Here is an 18,832-nt window from a genome sequence, read left to right on the forward strand (position 1 = left end):
CAGGAGGTTGAGAGTAGTGAGGTCATGAGTAAGGTTTCAAAGTTGCAGGAGTGTACCGGCAGGCAGGAAGGTGGTTTAAAGTGTGTCTTCTTCAATGCCAGGAGCATCCGGAATAAGGTGGGTGAACTTGCGGCATGGGTTGATACCTGGAACTTCGATGTTGTGGCCATTTCGGAGACATGGATACAGCAGGGACAGGAATGGTTGTTGCAGGTGCCGGGGTTTAGATATTTCAGTAAGCTCAGGGAAGGTGGTAAAAGAGGGGGAGGGGTGGCATTGTTAGTCAAGGACAGTATTACGGTGGCAGAAAGGACGTTTGATGAGGACTCGTCTACTGAGGTAGTATGGGCTGAGGTTAGAAACAGGAAAGGAGAGGTCACCCTGTTAGGGGTTTTCTATAGGCCTCCGAAAAGTTCCAGAGATGTATAGGAAAGGATTGCAAAGATGATTCTGGATAGGAGCGAAAGCAACAGGGTAGTTGTTATGGGGGACTTTAACTTTCCAAATATTGACTGGAAACGCTATAGTTTGAGTACTTTAGATGGGGCCGTTTTTGTCCAATGTGTGCAGGAAGGTTTCCTGACACAGTATGTAGATAGGCCAACGAGAGGCGAGGTCGTATTGAATTTGGTACTGGGTAATGAACCAGGACAGGTGTTAGATTTGGAGGTAGGTGAGCACTTTGGTGATAGTGACCACAATTCGATTACGTTTACTTTAATGATGGAAAGAGATAGGTATATACCGCAGGGCAAGAGTTATATCTGGGGGAAAGGCAATTATGATGCGATGAGGCAAGACTTAGGATGCATCGGATGGGGAGGAAAACTGCAGGAGATGGGCACAATGGAAATGTGGAGCTTGTTCAAGGAGCATCTACTGCGTGTCCTTGATAAGTATGTACCTGTCAGGCAGGGAGGAAGTGGTCGAGCAAGGGAACCGTGGTTTACTAAGGCAGTCGAAACACTTGTCAAGAGGAAGAAGGAGGCTTATGTAAAGAGGAGACATGAAGGTTCAGTAAGGACGCTCGCGAGTTACAAGTTAGCTAGGAAGGACCTAAAGAGAGAGCTAAGAAGAGCCAGGAGGGACATTAGAAGTCTTTGGCAGGTAGGATCAAGGATAACCCTAAAGCTTTCTATAGATATGTCAGGAATAAAAGAATGACTAGGGTAAGAGTAGGGCCAGTCTAGGACAGTAGTGGGAAGTTGTGCTTGGAGTCCGAGGAGATAGGAGAGGTGCTAAATGAATATTTTTCGTCAGTATTCACACAGAAAAAAGACAATGTTGTCGAGGAGAATACTGAGATTCAGGCTGCTAGACTAGAAGCGCTTGTGGTTCATAAGGAGAAGGTGTTAACAATTTTGGAAAGGATGAAAATAGATAAGTCCCCTGGGCCGGATGGGATTTATCCTAGGATTCTCTGGGAAGCTAGGGAGGAGATTGCTGAGCCTTTGGCTTTGATCTTTAAGTCATCTTTGTCAACAGGAATAGTGCCAGAAGACTGGAGGATAGCAAATGTTGTCCCCTTGTTCAAGAAGGGGAGTAGAGACAACCCCGGTAACTATAGACCAGTGAGCCATCTGTTTTTTTTTTTTAATATGTTTATTAAGAGTTTTTTAACAGAATTTTCAACCATATAAACAAACCCGCCCCCCCCGGTAACAAAAAGAAGAAAAAACACGCATAGCAAGACGTAAACATGGCAAATCAATATGATACAGAACTTTGTACATTGGATTCCACCCGTACACATCTGTTTTCCGGATCATTTATGTATTTTCTTGCTCAGATACCCCCCCCCCCCCCCCCCCCCCCCAGAAAGAGATATCCCCCCCCCCACCCGCGTTGCTGCTGCTGTCGACCGAACTCCATCTAACGCTCCGCGAGATGGTCTAGGAACGGTTGCCACCGCCTGGAGAACCCCTGCACAGACCCTCTCAAGGCAAACTTTATCCTTTCCAACTTGAGAAACCCTGCCATATCATTTATCCAGGCTTCCACACTGGGGGGCTTCGCATCCTTCCATACTAACAAGATCCATCGCCGGGCTACCAGGGACGCAAAGGCCAGAATACCGGCCTCTTTCGCCTCCTGCACTCTCGGCTCGTCCGCTACTCCAAATAGTGCTAGCCCCCAACTTGGCTTGACCTGGACTTTCACCACCTTAGATACTGTTCTTGCAACTCCCCTCCAGAACCCATACAGTGCCGGGCATGACCAGAACATATGGACATGGTTCGCCGGGCTTCCTGAGCACCTCCCACATCTGTCCTCCACCCCAAGGAATCTACTCAGCCTCGCCCCCGTCATATGCGCTCTGTGAACAACCTTAAATTGTATCAGGCTAAGCCTGGCACACGAGGAAGAGGAATTAACCCTACTTAGGGCATCAGCCCATAGACCCTCCTCAATGTCCTCCCCCAGCTCCTCTTCCCATTTACCCTTCAGCTCCTCTACCAAAGCCTCCCCCTCTTTCATCTCCTGGTATATCGCCGACACCTTGCCCTCTCCGACCCATACGCCCGAAATCGCCCTGTCTTGAATCCCCTGTGCCGGGAGCAGCGGGAATTCCCTCACCTGCCACCTCACAAACGCCCTCACTTGCATGTACCTGAAGGCATTTCCCGGGGATAGTCCAAGTTTCTCCTCCAGCGTCCCTAATCTCGCAAACGTCCCATCGATGAACAGGTACCCCATTCTTCTAATCCCTGCCCGATGCCAGCTCTGAAACCCCCCGTCCATCCTTCCTGGGACATAAGAACTAGGAGCAGGAGTAGGCCATCTGGCCCCTCGAGCCTGCTCCGCCATTCAATGAGATCTTCATGAGGGACAAACCGATGGTTATCGCTGATCGGGGACCACACCGAGGCTCCCATCGCACCCCTGTGTCGTCTCCACTGCCCCCAGATCTTTAGCGTTGCCACCACCACCGGACTCGTGGTGTACCTTGTCAGCGAGAGCGGCAGCGGTGCCGTCACCAGCGCCCCCAGGGTCGTTCCTTTGCAGGACGCCATCTCCAATCTCTTCCATGCCGCCTCTCCCTCCATCACCCACTTACGGATCATCGCCACATTGGCTGCCCAGTAGTAGCCACCCAGATTCGGCAACGCCAGCCCTCCTCCATCTCTGCTATGCTCCAGGAACCCCCTCCTTACCCTCGGGGTCTTGCTCGCCCACACAAATCCCATAATGCTCCTGCTTAGCCTCTTAAAGAAGGCCTTGGTAATCACAATTGGGAGGCATTGGAATACAAAAAGAAACCTCGGGAGGACCACCATTTTGATCAACTGTACCCTACCCGCTAGCGAGAGTGGCAACATGTCCCACCTTTTAAAGTCCTCCTCCATCTGTTCCACCAGCCGCGTCAAATTAAGTTTGTGCAGTGCCCCCCAGCTCCTAGCTACCTGGATCCCCAAGTATCGAAAGCTCCTTTCCGCCCTCCTCAACGGTAGGTCGTCTATCCCTCTTCCCTGATCTCCCGGATGCACCACAAAGAGCTCACTCTTTCCCACATTGAGCTTATAGCCCGAGAAGTCTCCAAACTCCCTTAGGATCTGCATGACCTCAACCATCCCCTCCACTGGATCCGCCACATACAGCAACAGGTCGTCTACGTACAGCGACACTCGATGCTCCTCTCCCCCTCGGACCACCCCTCCTCCATTTCCCCGACTCCCTTAACGCCATGGCCAAAGGTTCAATTGCTAATGCAAACAGGGGGGACAGGGGGCACCCCTGCCTCGTCCCTCGGTACAGCTGGAAATACTCCGACCTCCGCCCGTTCATGACCACACTCGCCACCGGGGCTTTATACAGGAGCTTAACCCAACTAATAAACCCTCCCCCGAACCCAAACCTCGTCAACACATCCCAGAGATACTCCCACTCTACTCGATCAAAGGTCTTCTCCGCGTCCATAGCTGTCACTATCTCCGCCTCTCCTCCACCGATGGCATCATAATCACATTCAGCAGCCTCCGCACATTGGTATTTAGCTGCCTGCCCTTTACAAACCCCGTCTGGTCCTTGTGAATCACCCCTGGGACACAGTCCTCGATCGTCATAGCTGACACTTTTGCCAGCAACTTGGCATTTACGTTGAGGAGCGAGATTGGCCTATACGACCCACATTGCAGTGAGTCCTTATCCTGCTTCAGGATCAAAGAGATCGTCGCCTCCGACATTGTCGGGGGCAGGGTCCCCCCCTCCCTTGCCTCATTGAAAGTCCTTACCAGCAACGGGGCTAACAGGTCTACATACTTTCAATCGAACTCCACCAGGAACCCATCCGGTCCCGGGGCCTTCCCTGCCTGCATGCTCTCCAGTCCTGTAACCAGCTCCTCTACCCCAATTGGCGCCCCCAAACCAGCCACCTCCTGCTCCTCCACCTTCGGTAACCTCAATTGGTCCAAGAATCGTCGCATCCCCTCTTTTCCCCCGGGGGCTGGGACCTTTACAGCTCCTCGTAGAAGGCCTTGAATGCCTCATTCACTTTCACCGCACTCCGCACTGTAGTTCCCCTTCCATCCTTGACTCCACCTATTTCCTTCTCTGCCATCCTCTTACGGAGCTGATGTGCCAGCATCCGGGTCGCCTTCTCCCGATATTCATACATCGCCCCCTGTGCCTTTCTCCACTGTGTCTCTGCCTTCCCTGTGGTCAACAGGTCGAACTCCATCTGGAGACTTCGCCTCTCCCTGAGTGGTCCCTCATCAGGGGCCTCTGCATATCTCCTGTCCATTCTTAAAATCTCCCCCACTAACCTCTTCCTTTCCCTGCCCTCTCTCTTCTCCCTATGAGCCCTGATGGAGATTAACTCTCCCCTGACCACCACCTTCAGCGCCTCCCATACTACTCCCACCTGCACCTCCCTGTTGTCGTTGGCCTCCAAATACCTTTCAATGCACCCCCGCACCCTCCCACACACTTCCTCGTCAGCCAACAGTCCCACATCCAACTGCCACAGCGGGCGCTGGTCCCTCTCCTCCCCCAGCTCTAATTTCACCCAGTGCGGGGCGTGGTCCGAGACGGCTATGGCCGAATACTCCGTTCCCTCCACTTTCGGGATCAATGCCCTGCCCAGAACAAAAAAATCTATCCGGGAGTAGGCCTTATGTACATGGGAGAAAAAAGAAAATTCCCTGGCCAAAGGCCTGGCAAATCTCCATGGGTCTACTCCCCCCATCTGGTCCATAAACCCCCTGAGCACCTTGGCCGCCGCCGGCCTCTTTCCGGTCCTGGATCTGGAGCGGTCCAGCGCTGGGTCCAACACCGTGTTGAAGTGTCCCCGTCCCCCCCCACCATTATCAAACTTCCTACCTCCAAGTCCGGGATGCGCCCCAGCATACGTTTCATGAATCCAGCATCGTCCCAGTTCGGGGTGTTTTCATTTACCAATACCACCCCCGTCCCCTGCAACCTACCACTCACCATCACGTATCGGCCCCCGTTGTCCACCACTATGTTCTTGGCCTCAAACGACACCCGCTTCCCCAGCAGTATTGCCACCCCTCTATTTTTCGCATCCAGCCCCGAATGGAACACCTGTCCTACCCATCCCTTTCTTAACCTGACCTGATCTGCCACCTTCAGATGTGTCTCCTGAACCATGACCACGCCTGCCTTCAGTCCCTTTTAAGTGCGCGAACACTCGGGCCCTCTTAATCGGCCATCTCCTATTTTAGGCCAGTGCCGTGCCCACGTCTCCCGCACCCTCCAGTCCCCCAGGCGGGAAACCCCCGCCCCGACCACCTCTTCCATTTTCAGTTCCCCCTCCCCAACCCTATTGCCTCCCCCCCCCCCCCCCCCCGCTAGATCCAAATCTAGCTCTTTTGCTCCCACCATAATACCTCCGTATGTCAGCTGACTCCTGCTGACCCCGGCCCCCCGCCTTCCCGTTGACCCCCCCCCCCCCCCCCGCGCTTTCCTAAGCTAGCCCCGCCCCCTGTGGCGCAACTCCTGTTGCAGCCTTATCCTAATTCCCCCATCCCCGGGTCTCACCTCCCTCCAGCAACGACGCCCATATTCCTCACTGTCCCCCCATTAAAAACTCTTTCCCCCATCCCCATCCATCGTCCCACCCGTGAAACATTCTTTACCCATATTTACAACCCTGTATACAGTCAACATCTCCCCCACTACCACAGCACCTCAGTTCGAGTCCAATTTTTCCGTTTGGATAAAGGCCCAAGCCTCTTCTCACGTTTCGAAATAGTGGTGTTGGTCCTGGTACGTGACCCACAGTCGCGCTGGCTGCAGCGTTCCGAACCTCACCCTTTTTTTATGCAGCACCGCCTTGGCCCGATTGAAGCCAGCTCTCCTTTTTGCCACCTCCGCGCTCCAGTCCTGATAAACTCGGATCACCGCATTCTCCCATCTACTGCTCCGCTCCTTCTTGGCCCATCTCAGGACACTCTCTCTGTCCGCGAAACGATGGAACCTCGCCACTATCGCCCTTGGCGGCTCACCTGCCTTGGGTCTCCTCGCCAGGACCCGGTGAGCCCCTTCTAGCTCCAGGGGGCTCGGAGAGGCCTCCGCACCCATCAGCGAATGGAGCATCATGCTCACATAAGCCCCAGCATCAGCCCCCGCCACTCCTTCGGGGAGACCCAGAATCTGGAGGTTCTTCCTCCGCGACCTGTTCTCCAGGGCTTCTAATCTCTCGGCCCACCTCTTGTGCAGCGCCTCGTGCGCCTCCATCTTCACCGCCAGACCCAAGATCTCGACCTCGTTCTCATTAGTTTTTTCCTTCACATCTCGGAGCTCTACCGCCTGGGCCTTCTGCGTCTCCTTCAGCCCCTCGATCGCCAACCGCATTGGCGTCAGCACCTCCTTTTTAAGCTCCTCCACGCAGCGCCTGAGAAACTCCTGCTGGTCCGGCCCCCATGCTGCTCGATCTCCGCCCTCCGCCATCTTGTTTTCTCCCCCTCGTTTCTGCCGCTGCTCCAAAGTTTCTTTTTTTGTCCCTCCACTTCTAGTCCCCTCCATACACGATGGAAGGGAGACCTTACTTCACCTTCCCACACGGGATTCGATCAAAAATGTTCCGTTGGGGCTCCTCCGGAGAGCCCAAAAGTCCGTTCTAGCGGGAGCTGCCGAAATGTGGGGCTTTGCTCCGCATCGCCGCAACAGGAAGTGCCTTACTTCTGTTGTGGGCAAAATCGTGGAAAGGTTTATAAGAGATAGGATGTATAATCATCTGGAAAGGAATAATTTGATTAGACATAGTCAACACGGTTTTGTGAAGGGTAGGTCGTGCCTCACAAACCTTATTGAGTTCTTTGAGAAGGTGACCAAACAGGTGGATGAGGGTAAAGCATTTGATGTGGTGTATATGGATTTCAGTAAAGCGTTTGATAAGGTTCCCCACGGTAGGCTACTGCAGAAAATACGGAAGCATGGGATTCAGGGAGATTTAGCAGTTTGGATCAAAAATTGGCTAGCTGGAAGAAGACAAAGGGTGGTGGTTGATGGGAAATGTTCAGACTGGAGTCCAGTTACTAGTGGTGTACCACAAGGATCGGTTTTGGGGCCACTGCTGTTTGTCATTTTTATAAATGACCTGGAGGAGGGCGTAGAAGGATGGGTGAGTAAATTTGCAGATGACACTAAAGTCGGTGGAGTTGTGGACAGTGCGGAAGGATGTTACAAGTTACAGAGGGACATAGATAAGCTGCAGCGCTGGGCTGGGAGGTGGCAAATGGAGTTTAATGCAGAAAAGTGTGAGGTGATTCATTTTGGAAGGAATAACAGGAATACCGAGTACTGGGCTAATGGTAAGATTCTTGGCAGTGTGGATGAGCAGAGAGACTCGGTGTCCATGTACATAGATCCCTGAAAGTTGCCACTCGGGTTGAGAGGGTTGTTAAGAAGGCGTATGGTGTGTTAGCTTTTATTGGTAGAGGGATTGAATTTCGGAGCCATGAGGTCATGTTGCAGCTGTACAAAACTCTGGTGCGGCCACATTTGGAGTATTGCGTGCAATTCTGGTCGCCGCATTATAGGAACGATGTGGAAGCATTGGAAAGGGTGCAGAGGAGATTTACCAGAATGTTGCCTGGTATGGAGGGAAGATCTTATGAGGAAAGGCTGAGGGACTTGAGGCTGTTTTCGTTAGAGAGAAGAAGGTTAAGAGGTGACTTAATTGAGGCATACAAGATGATCAGAGGATCGCATAGGGTGGACAGTGAGGGCCTTTTTCCTCGGATGGTGATGTCTAGCACGAAGGGACATAGCTTTAAATTGAGGGGAGATAGATATAAGACAGATGTCAGAGGTCGGTTCTTTACTCAGAGAGGAGTAAGTGTGTGGAATGCCCTGCCTGCAACAGTAGTGGTCTCGCCAACACTAAGGGTATTCAAATGGTCACTGGAAAGACATATGGACGATAAGGGAATAGTGTAGATGGGCTTTAGAGTGGTTTCACAGGTTGGCGCAACATCGCGGCCGAAGGGCCTGTACTGCGCTGTTATGTTCTATGAGTCAGATACGACAAAGCAGACCAATTGGGCCCTTGGTCTATTGCAGTCACCCCTGCAACACAGTCACTCTCACGTATTCAGCCCCATGCAAACTTCAGTCACTCTCTCATTATCCGTGCATACAATCACTCAGTCATTCCCACTCTCTCGTACACGCCCTCCTCTTTCTACATGCACTCTTTCTCTTGCGTGCACCTTCTCTCTCTTGTATACGCCCTGTCCCGCACACTCCCTCCATCACACCTGCCCACCCCTAGCATCTGCCCCCTCTCTCTCTTACCTGCCCCTCTCTCTCTTTCTCTCTCTTTCTCTCTCTTTCTCTCTCTTTCTCTCTCTTTCTCTCTCTTTCTCTCTCTTTCTTTCTCTCTCTCTCGCATCTGCTTCCTCTCGCAGGCATCTCTCTCTCTCTCGCACGTGCTCTCTCTCGCACATTCTCTCTCTTGCACGCATTCGTGCATGCACACTCGCACGCTCTCTCGCGCACTCTCTCAGTCACCACTGCACTGCCTCCTCCCATGTCCTCCCAGGTCCCGAATGGACCTCATCTTTTCCTCTGCCACCAAAACTGCGCACGCTCTGTGCCCAGTCTTTCCCCGGCTCCTGCTCCCCTAGACCTTCATTTTCCTCGGCCCAGCAAACCCCGCACACTCAACAATGCCGGTGTTTGCTGCTCCTCCAATCAAAGATTGTTTCTCTCCTTCATTTATTGCTGATGAGCTCAGCAAAAATGGGAGAGAAATGGCCCGTGATTGGAGGAGAAGTTCGATACAGATTCTTCCATTGAAACCCCCCTATTTGACAGGAATTTTGAAACTGGCTTGGGAGCCGCCATATCGGCCCACCCTACCTTGGACAATCCCGAGTTAATCCAAAGTACCCTCTTTCCTCCTCGGTGGGTGTAAAAGATCCCATGCTACTGTTTTGAAAAAAAATTGGGGAATGACCCCCAGGGACCTGGCCAATATCTATCCTTCAATCAACATCACAAAAACAGATTTTCTGGCCTTTATTACATTGCTGTTTGTGGGATCTTGCTGTGCGTGAATCTGCTGCCCACATTTCCTACAATGGCGGGTCTACACTTGTGAAAAGTAGCTGCGAAGTGGTTTGAGACATCAGAAATGTGTTTAAGGTGCTTTTATGAATGGTTGTATGCTCCCAGAAATCTCTCACCCTTCCCCCCCCCCCCCCCCCCAACCAACTAATTAATCTCTCACCATTCCCCCCCCCCACCCCCCTCCCCCAACCAACTAATTCTAATTTACTCCCAGCTTCTTTATGGGACAGGTCTGAAACCTCTTCATCTTGAAGGTCTTGCTTCACTCTCCTGCACAATGAGAGAAATAGGGATAATGCCAAAGTCGGCATTTTCGAGAGAGTGTGTTTTCCCCATCTTAGTGGCATGATGCCCACGTATGGTTTGGCAAGAGAATAAAAGGACCTGGCCAGCTCCGACGAGTTTAATTTGAAAATCCAAAAGGCTCTCGTTCTGGGGTTTGACAGCCCTGGTTGAACAGATCAAATATGTTCTTCACAGTCTCAGGTGCAGTGCACATCCTCTGGCCTGCCCAGGGTGGAAACAGACTTCCAAACAGTCTGAATGGTGTCTTCGTCCTTGTCTGTTCCATTACTGTTGCTCAGCGCAACAAGTATTGCTTGTACAACAATTTTAAAAATGCATTTACCAAACTAAGATTTGATTCTAGTTGCTGCACTTCATAAAGTAGAGGAGACGTAGGTATTGTGGGCTGGCATTTAAAATGAACATTTAGCTTTTTTAATCCAAGCATAACATTTCTTGGCCAAAGAGCGAGTTATGCGATGAAGCATTATGACAGTTGAGGTGGATTCTTGGAAATTGTTGCTACATTTTCTTTGCTCATTGTTTTCAACAAAATATCCAGTGGCATAGAGTCAAACACATATACGTAAGAGACATCAGTACGTGGAAATGTAATTTTTTACCTCTATTTCTGACATTCAGCATTAGCACTGAGTACACCCAGGCAGATATTGCAGAGCCAAAGACGATGCTGTCTCCAGAGCGCTCCAGCCATTATTCTTTAACTCTAACTTGAAAGGAGAATCTCCTGCATGGTGTGGATTTTCAGTTTGCAACATAAAACTATGGGTAGGATTATCGGACCTTGCTCAGGTTGGTAACGAAGGAGGCCAGGGCCTTAAAATATCGGGACCAGCTGGCCTGACAGACTTACAACCCTGTTTCCTTTGTTGGCCATTGTGGCAGAGATGGCTTTGGGACTGGCAGGACTGCCCACTTCCATGAAGCAGACAGACAATTAAGCTCAGTAAAGGGGTAAGTAATGGGGACTGTCTGAGATTTTCCAGTTTCCTGATGCAACTAGAGGGCAGTTCAACTGTCCTGAGATGGGCACCCAGCGGCAAGCTGGGGAGCAGAGCGATAGGCTTGTCTAGAGACCCTCCCTCCCTGCCTGCCTGGGTATGTATGCAATCAAAGATTGCTCTGTGACATCCGACTCACTCGACTCGGCCACATCAGCACTCACCGCACAGATTAGATACAAACGAGGGGGGAAAATGCAATTACAATTAATGATTCTCAGTCTTTTTAGTGGCAGTCATGCAATTTCTTGGATGAGTTGATACTTTGGTTGAAATGAATGTCTTACAAAGCAGAGGATTTTCAATAAGCTGCAAAGCCTCTTGTAGTTGACTTTCCAGGGTATTGGTTCTTGGATCAGGTTGTGGAGAGCCCTTTTCTCACTTTTAAAGATATGGCCATTTATTATCCTCGCTACTTATTGACCTGAAGCTGGTTCCATATATTTGATGCATTTCTGACCCTAAGCAACGTCATGCTATTATTTTAAAAGCAGTCCACAAAATGGCTTCCTCATCATGTGACCTATGCAAGTTCAATGTCCTTTTTCCAAAAAAGGATGAGGTGTATTGATTGGATCTTCCGTATTGTCGTTTGACACTTTGAAATTCACTCTGGATGGGATATCATCAAAACACAATGGAAGATCAATGGGAATACATTCACATTCTAATACACATTGAGCTTTGATGTTTCTTTTACCCATGCTGAAACAGTAAGGTCAGCACCATCCTTGTAACAAAAGATGTGTGAATTCCTCATATGGTTGTGATTGTCCATATTTTATCAGGTATTTGCTTGACAAACAGGGCTGTCCGGAGCTCTGAAGCTAAAATGTCACATGATTTATAAAGGCCATTTAATGGACTATAAGTCTCATTTTAAATGTTCGTAATAAACTGGAATGTGGCACTTGTCACTTTTAGCACTCAGTGCATCTTTGTGTTAGGGTACAACAGTAGGAAAATATTTAATGAGGGCTAAGAAATAAGTAGTTGATGCGAAATGACAAGTGAGGTTGCTGAAACTCAAATCTTTACCATAAGTATTTTAACTTAACCAAAGAAATTCCAATGGAATATAAATTTGTGCGTGGAAATTTTATGAAGAGCTCTTTATATGGAATTCTCCTTCTGCAGGTTATTGTGATGAAGCGAACGCTCGGAGTTGGCTACGCTGCAGTTGACAATCCTATCTTCTACAAACCTAACTCTTCAATGCTACTTGGTGATGCAAAGAAGACATGTGATGCTCTGCAGGGCAAGATTAGGGAGATGGAAAAATAAATATTGACACAGAAATGTTATAATGAAGAAACCTGCTATTCTGTTCCAGAATTTCATGCTTTGAAGATTACAGAAACTAACAGAACACATAATCCAGGGGAAATTTGAAAATAAATATTTTCCTATATTACTTGCATTCATGTTATCTTTTATTACTGGTATTGTTTTCATGGAAGTTCCAGCCATAGCACTTACTTCAAATTACAATAAATTAATTCCAGGTTAGATCAGGAAAGACATCACAAATGGGAGTGTGCTGCTAAACTCCTGTTTGTTACTCACGGGTTTTTCATTTTTCAGTATTTTAAGTTTAATTTTTTTGTCAACGGCTTCAGTTTATATTTGGAAACAATAATACAGCTGAAAGTTAGAGAAACTAATTAAAATGAGGGGGATTCAGGAAGGAAAATGTTCTTGGTTTCGCCAAAGGCTCAGCAGAAAGGTTCCTAATTTTGCTTTCATTATCTTTAAATATTTTACAACGTTTTATTTCGGATGGATGATTCTTTAAAATATTTTATTTTGCCTACTTTCCCAAATAACAGAGAAGGCACTGTAATCCATGTAGCATCCACAACACCAGCTTTTGGATTGGAAGCAGTGCTGAGGGAACAGGGGATGAAGGTGATGGTAGGAGGGAGGGGAGATCAGGAATTTCAGAAACGAGGAAGATAGCAATCAAACCGTCAACACAGTGACTGGCCTTCTGCCAGTGAGCTGGGAAGAGCCGCCATTTCTATAGGTGATGCAGAAATGGTGCAATATTTTCTAAAAATCACAGTCGGTAAATCTGCCAACACTTGAACCTATTGTTACTTAAATATTGTTTTTGCTTTTCAACATAATGTTGAAACACACTGGGGTCTCTTTTGAAACACACCATGGCTAATGTTTCACCACCTTTGAGATTTTTACGAAATCTAATGTACAAAGCAGGTTACCATAATTTATTTAAAATCTTCCTGCAGGGTTTATATTACCAATTGAATATGAATATGACTGATACTGTTTTCGTGCAAGGAAACAAACTGAGAGATGCAAAAAGAAAGTGCTGGAAATCTAACTTAATAGTGGGCAATGCATGAAATACACAGTGATTTACACCGTCTTTGAAGGAGAAAGACTGGTGATCATTTTGCATGGAGAGCTTCAATAGGAACATAGAACATACAGTGCAGAAGGAGGCCATTTGGCCCTTCGAGTCTGCACTGATCCACTTAAGCCCTCACTTCCACCCTCTCCCCATAACCCAATAACTCCATCTAACCTTTTTTGGACATTTAAGGGCAATTTAGCATAGCCAATCAACCTCACCTGCACGTCTTTGGACTGTGGGAGGAAACGGAAGCACCTGGCGGAAACCCAAGCAGACATGGGGAGAACATGCAGACTGCACAGACAGTGACCCAGTGGGGGAATTGAACTTGGGACCCTGGTTCTGTGAAGCCACAGTGCTAACCACTGTGCTACCATGCAGCCCCATAGAAGAGAGTTGCAATGCTATAACCGTACTTATTTGAGCAGCATGAGATTGTTAGGTCACTACGGGTGACGACATTGTGCCCTATCAGGTTGGAACAACAAGGACACAGTAAGGAGGCTAAACTTCTAAAAGTGGAGAACTGTACTTAAAGTTGGCTTGTGGAATGAGTAATACATTAAATGGATGTGTTGAGTAGACTTCGAACATGTGCTTCTATATTGTATTTTCTGTGTGAATGAACAACAGCCAATTACAGGGAACTCTTGAAACTTTTTTTTCTGTTGTCATTTATCATGAAGATGTGAACCAAAGGGAATTTATTGAGTAACTGTATAGTCGCTGTAGTCCCAGCTGACCATAGGCTGCTTTCCCCTTTGAGGGGGAGAGCTGACTGGTGGTGATTTAACCTGAGGGTCACCATACTCCGGTGAGGGCCAAGGTTGAGAAGGCAAGGCCTTCATGAATTATTGAGTACAGATCTTATTGATAGACATTTTAAACTCAAAGAAGCTTCATTTTATTAAAGGTTAAATGGAAAGATCAAAAAGCAAATAATTAACAACATCATCCAAAATCTTACAAAGCCAAGCAGATGGGCAGCACGGTAGCCTTGTGGATAGCACAATTGCTTCACAGCTCCAGGGTCCCAGGTTCGATTCCCGGCTTGGGTCACTGCCTGTGTGGAGACTGCACATTCTCCCCGTGTGCGCGTGGGTTTCCGCCGGGTGCTCCGGTTTCCTCCCACAGTCCAAAGATGTGCAGGTTAGGTGGATTGGCCATGCGAAATTGCCCTTAGTGTTCCAAAATTGCCCTTAGGGTTGGGTGGGGTTACTGGGTTATGGGGATAGGGTGGAGGTGTGGACCTTGGGTAGGGTGCTCTTTCCAAGAGCCGGTGCAGACTCGATGGGCCGAATGGCCTTCTGCACTGTAAATTCTATGCTCTATGGTTGACATTGTTCATAATTACCTCTTCACTCCCATGACTCACCAATACATTTGGTTTACATAACGACACTGTTGAAGAATATAATGGCCTGGATTTTGCAATAAAATAATAAGACTATCAGCAATCAATGTTACTTATTTAAAAATTCTGTAACAATTTCTGCTGCATAGTTAAATATGGAAATCAGGAATTTGCTGTCCCAAGATCCCTCCACCTCCAGGAGCTTCACTATTACCTGGTCTTGCAGAGAATCAGCATTGAACATTTGGAATAGTGCGAAGTTGATGTACTTAATCACTGGATACCCAGTAAACATACCAGAACATGTTGGATTTTGCCCATTCCAGTCTAAGTGATTTTCCAACAGTGTGATAAATCTCAATTACCGTCAACCAATGTCTCTGGCATTGAAACTGAACTTGTGGCAAGGTGAATTCTCATTTCTTCAGATTATAAAATAATTTTTGCATTTCTTCTCCTTTTGCTTTCTGTACATGATATGCCAATGAACTAACTATTTCATTTCCTGGTTCAGCAGTAATTCTTTAATCTGCTTAAGAAGGTATAGACTTTGCTTGTCCTCTTCACAGGGGTCCCAGATCCGCTGTAAAGGATGTTGCATAAAATGGCTTTCGAATTACATCAAGTTCCAGTGCAAGACCCAATGGTAGGACCGCAGATATGAGTAATGAATGTATGTGCCGTGTGGCCCAATGTCGTAAATAGGCACTGGCACTTAAAGTTTGCAGCTATACAATGGTGCCACCATGAAGTTGTAAACAGCATATTCGATCAAAATGCATTGCAATCCTCATTCAGAGCAGAATAGGAAGAAACTTGGCTATTACTGCTTAAAGCTGATAACAGAATGTCACAATCAATCCATATGTATTAAACGGTGTTGAAGTAAAAATAGAAATGGCTGGAAACACCAGCAGATGTGTTCCTATCTGAAAAGAGACATGTTAATGTTTTAGGTAGAGGCTTAAGCTTGGAGGGTTGTACAATTGGGGTATTAGTTATTTATATTTGGACTCAAACCCATGACATGTCCACCTCGAATGTCCCACATTGAAGAATTTACATAGATTACATAGAACATACAGTGCAGAAGGAGGCCATTCGGCCCATCGAGTCTGCACCGACCACTTAAGCCCTCACTTCCACCCTATCCCCGTAACCCAATAACTCCTCCTAACCTTTATGGACACTACGGGTAATTTAGCATGGCCAATCCACCTAACCTGCACGTCTTTGGACTGTAGGAGGAAACCGGAGCACCCGGAGGAAACCCACGCGGACACGGGGAGAACGTGCAAACTCCGCACAGACAGTGACCCAGCGGGGAATCGAACCTGGGACCCTGGCGCTGTGAAGCCACAGTGATAATCACTTGTGCTACCGTGCTGCCCATTTGAGTAATTTCTATGAAAACCATATCTGTCAATACATGGGTGAATGCAACTGGGGGTGGGGTAAAAGGGCTGAATTCATTTATGAATTCTGGCGTTGTCCATATCCTCGCACCCTGTTGAATCCTAAGGAAACTTTTAGGTGTAAATCAACCTGTAAGTAAAGTCTCCATAGTCCCAGATGACCATATGCTGCTTCCCCCTTGAGGGGGAGAGCTGACTGGTGGTTATTGAACCTGAGGACCACCACACCTTCAGTGAGGGGCAAGGTTGAGAAGACGGTGCCTTCATGTATAAACTCAGCCAGTACAGGAATTGAACCATGCTGTTGGCCTTGTTCTGCATCACAAACCAGCTGTCGAGCCAACTGAGCTAAACCGGCCCCCAATCAAAGCGTAGTGCTGAGTTGGAGGACCTTTAATTCAAAACCAATGGATTTGGGGAACAAAGTTGGAAATGTGGCTTAACAGTGGTATCAAGTGCTGAAGAGCAAAATAACCACTTTCCATGTAAATGCTTTTGAGCAGAATGTCACTTTATCAAGCAATTAAGATAAATAGCCAGACAAAACTACAAAGCATTGAGAATTAAGTAGTCAGCTAAATAATATATCTTGCATTCTAATCTGCTGCAAACACTGATTTAAAAACTGTCATGAAACAACTTCTTAAGAAACATAGTGGTATGGCAAGCCAAAGAAAGCTGCCTATCCTATTTAACAACGTAATATTTTTACCATGGAAATGCCTTAATTATTAATGTCAACAAACCATACTAGTATGCACCAAAATTGTATTGCATCCAATTAATAAAAACAGCTTTTTAAAACATGTCTAATTCTATTGCCTTTGACTAGAAAAAGCCTTCACACTGAAGCCAGATGAGAAACTATTGTTGGTTTTTAATCATTCCCACTTGCATAGTTTTTCAAAGCTACAGGGGGAAAAATTTATTCAGGCCCTAGTGGCTGTTATCCAAGTTGGCAACCCTGAGCCATTATGGCTCCAAATCTACAAACTGAAGTACCGTCAGACTTGTGGCTTCAATCCAAACTCCAAATCTTCAGACAACACAGTTCCAGATTTGATGAAGGGTATGTGCTGGCCTTGGTTGCCACAATCCTCCAAGATCCCAAATGGAAGCAAGAAGAATTTCTAGCATGACAATTTCCAGAAATCCCTCTTCCTTTGTTTGTGCTGGTCCTTAATTGACTCACTCCGTCGCCGGCTCCACCTCAGTTGTTCTTATTTTAACTTAAACTCCCATATAAAACCAGTTTGTTCCCTCAAATTTCTGAGATCTGCAGAACATGTCATTACAATAGTGTAATTTGTGTAGAAATCACTCATGTATCTACCAAGTTACACCTACGTTTTCCTCTTTACTGAAAAACCATTGTTGTAAATACATAATCAAATACAGATGAGGTGGGTTGCCAGTAAGGCGTTGTAACATTTAATCCTCTGCTATGTTCTTCATTGCATTGGACTAAATTTGATTATAATGGTAAATAAAGTATCTCATTAAACACACTGATGGTATCTGTGAGGGTATCCCAACTTGGAACATTGGTTCATGGGGGTGCAGTTTTGTTTTTTTTGGAATGGCATGAGGAACCAAGTGACGCCCCATTGAGAATAACCAGCCCAGTCGTCATGCAATTATTAAAGACTATTGACCAAATCAAAGACAAATATACATAAATAGAACAATATTCCAGGACAATTAAGTATATGAATCACTAAACACACAAGAGTTTATGTAGAATATACCCCTTGTTCCAAACTATATCTACGATCCCTGAACTCCTTAAGACTTCCCCTGTCCCCAAACAATAGCCAAACTGAGTCAATCTAAAAGTCGAATCCAGCTTATAGTTACCACGCAGTACAAGGCTGATAGTTAAGTCTGAGAAAAGTATTTTCCTGGTCCAGCGAAGATAATTAAACTGCCTTTTCAAAGGTTTCTGCACAACCTTGGCTCTAAGACTGAGATGCTAGCCTAGGCTCCTCGTTGTTAGACTGGGGACTGACCTCACAAGGCTGTTGGATGTAAAAATGTTCTCCCTAGCTGTTAGGTGTAAACTGTCACTCTGCTTCTGAGGGTGCTGGCAATTATATATCACTGTCTAGACAACTGCATCTTATTACTTTTAAAATTGCATTTCATTACCACTGTCGCTAAATTTCGACTTGTTGCTGGGCAGACTCATGGCATCTGTTGTTAGACACCAGAACACATCTCATCATACCTTGTTACATTCAAGTTACTGCTGTTATTAGGCAGATTCTACCTATTGCTGGTCCGACCCATGGCAGGTATTAGATTAGCAACTAAGAGTACCAATTTTCAATTTATTTTCTGTGGTTTTCCCAATATCTTTCACTTCCGCTGTAGTAAAATGCACCTGAATATTGTGTGTTAATGTTCAAAGGGAGAAAGATTACTTTAATAAATGTGCCTATATATCCCTTTGCCATTGGTCAGTGTTACATTTCAGGGTATTATCAGGTACTTCTCTCATGCTTCATACCCAAAGACCACTCCTATAAACATGCCCTCCATTCTCTGCGAACCAGAATGTGACTTTATGTACATATTGTTTGGAAACTTAGTACTACCCAGGGTTGAACAGAAACCCTATTGAGTAATTACTGAAGTGACAGAAAATGACTGGTAACACATTAGCTGCCTGTGTTATACACTCTGGACTCTGAAGGATAATCATGCAGGGCTTATACCAGTCAGTCATCCACTACTGTCCAAAATGTTAAAATCACCCTTCTCGACTTTATGATTTGGAATTACAATAGATCTCCCTACCCATTGTGGTTTAACCTGATTTTTTTTCCCCACATACTGA

General features: G+C 46.9%; 1 protein-coding gene across 1 annotated transcript in view; it reads left to right on the forward strand.

Moving 5' to 3' along the window:
* The window catches only part of LOC140387501 (NAD(P) transhydrogenase, mitochondrial-like), a 131,327-nt gene extending 119,069 nt beyond the window's left edge, over positions 1 to 12,258 (forward strand). The window contains exon 22 of the mRNA XM_072470676.1: positions 11,982 to 12,258. Coding sequence (XP_072326777.1) covers positions 11,982 to 12,128 — 147 coding nt within the window. The 3' untranslated portion in view covers positions 12,129 to 12,258. The remainder of the gene's footprint in view (positions 1 to 11,981) is intronic.
* Positions 12,259 to 18,832: the final 6,574 nt, after the last annotated feature.

This window comes from Scyliorhinus torazame, chromosome 12 (assembly GCF_047496885.1).
Source record: "Scyliorhinus torazame isolate Kashiwa2021f chromosome 12, sScyTor2.1, whole genome shotgun sequence".
NCBI lineage: Eukaryota > Metazoa > Chordata > Chondrichthyes > Carcharhiniformes > Scyliorhinidae > Scyliorhinus > Scyliorhinus torazame.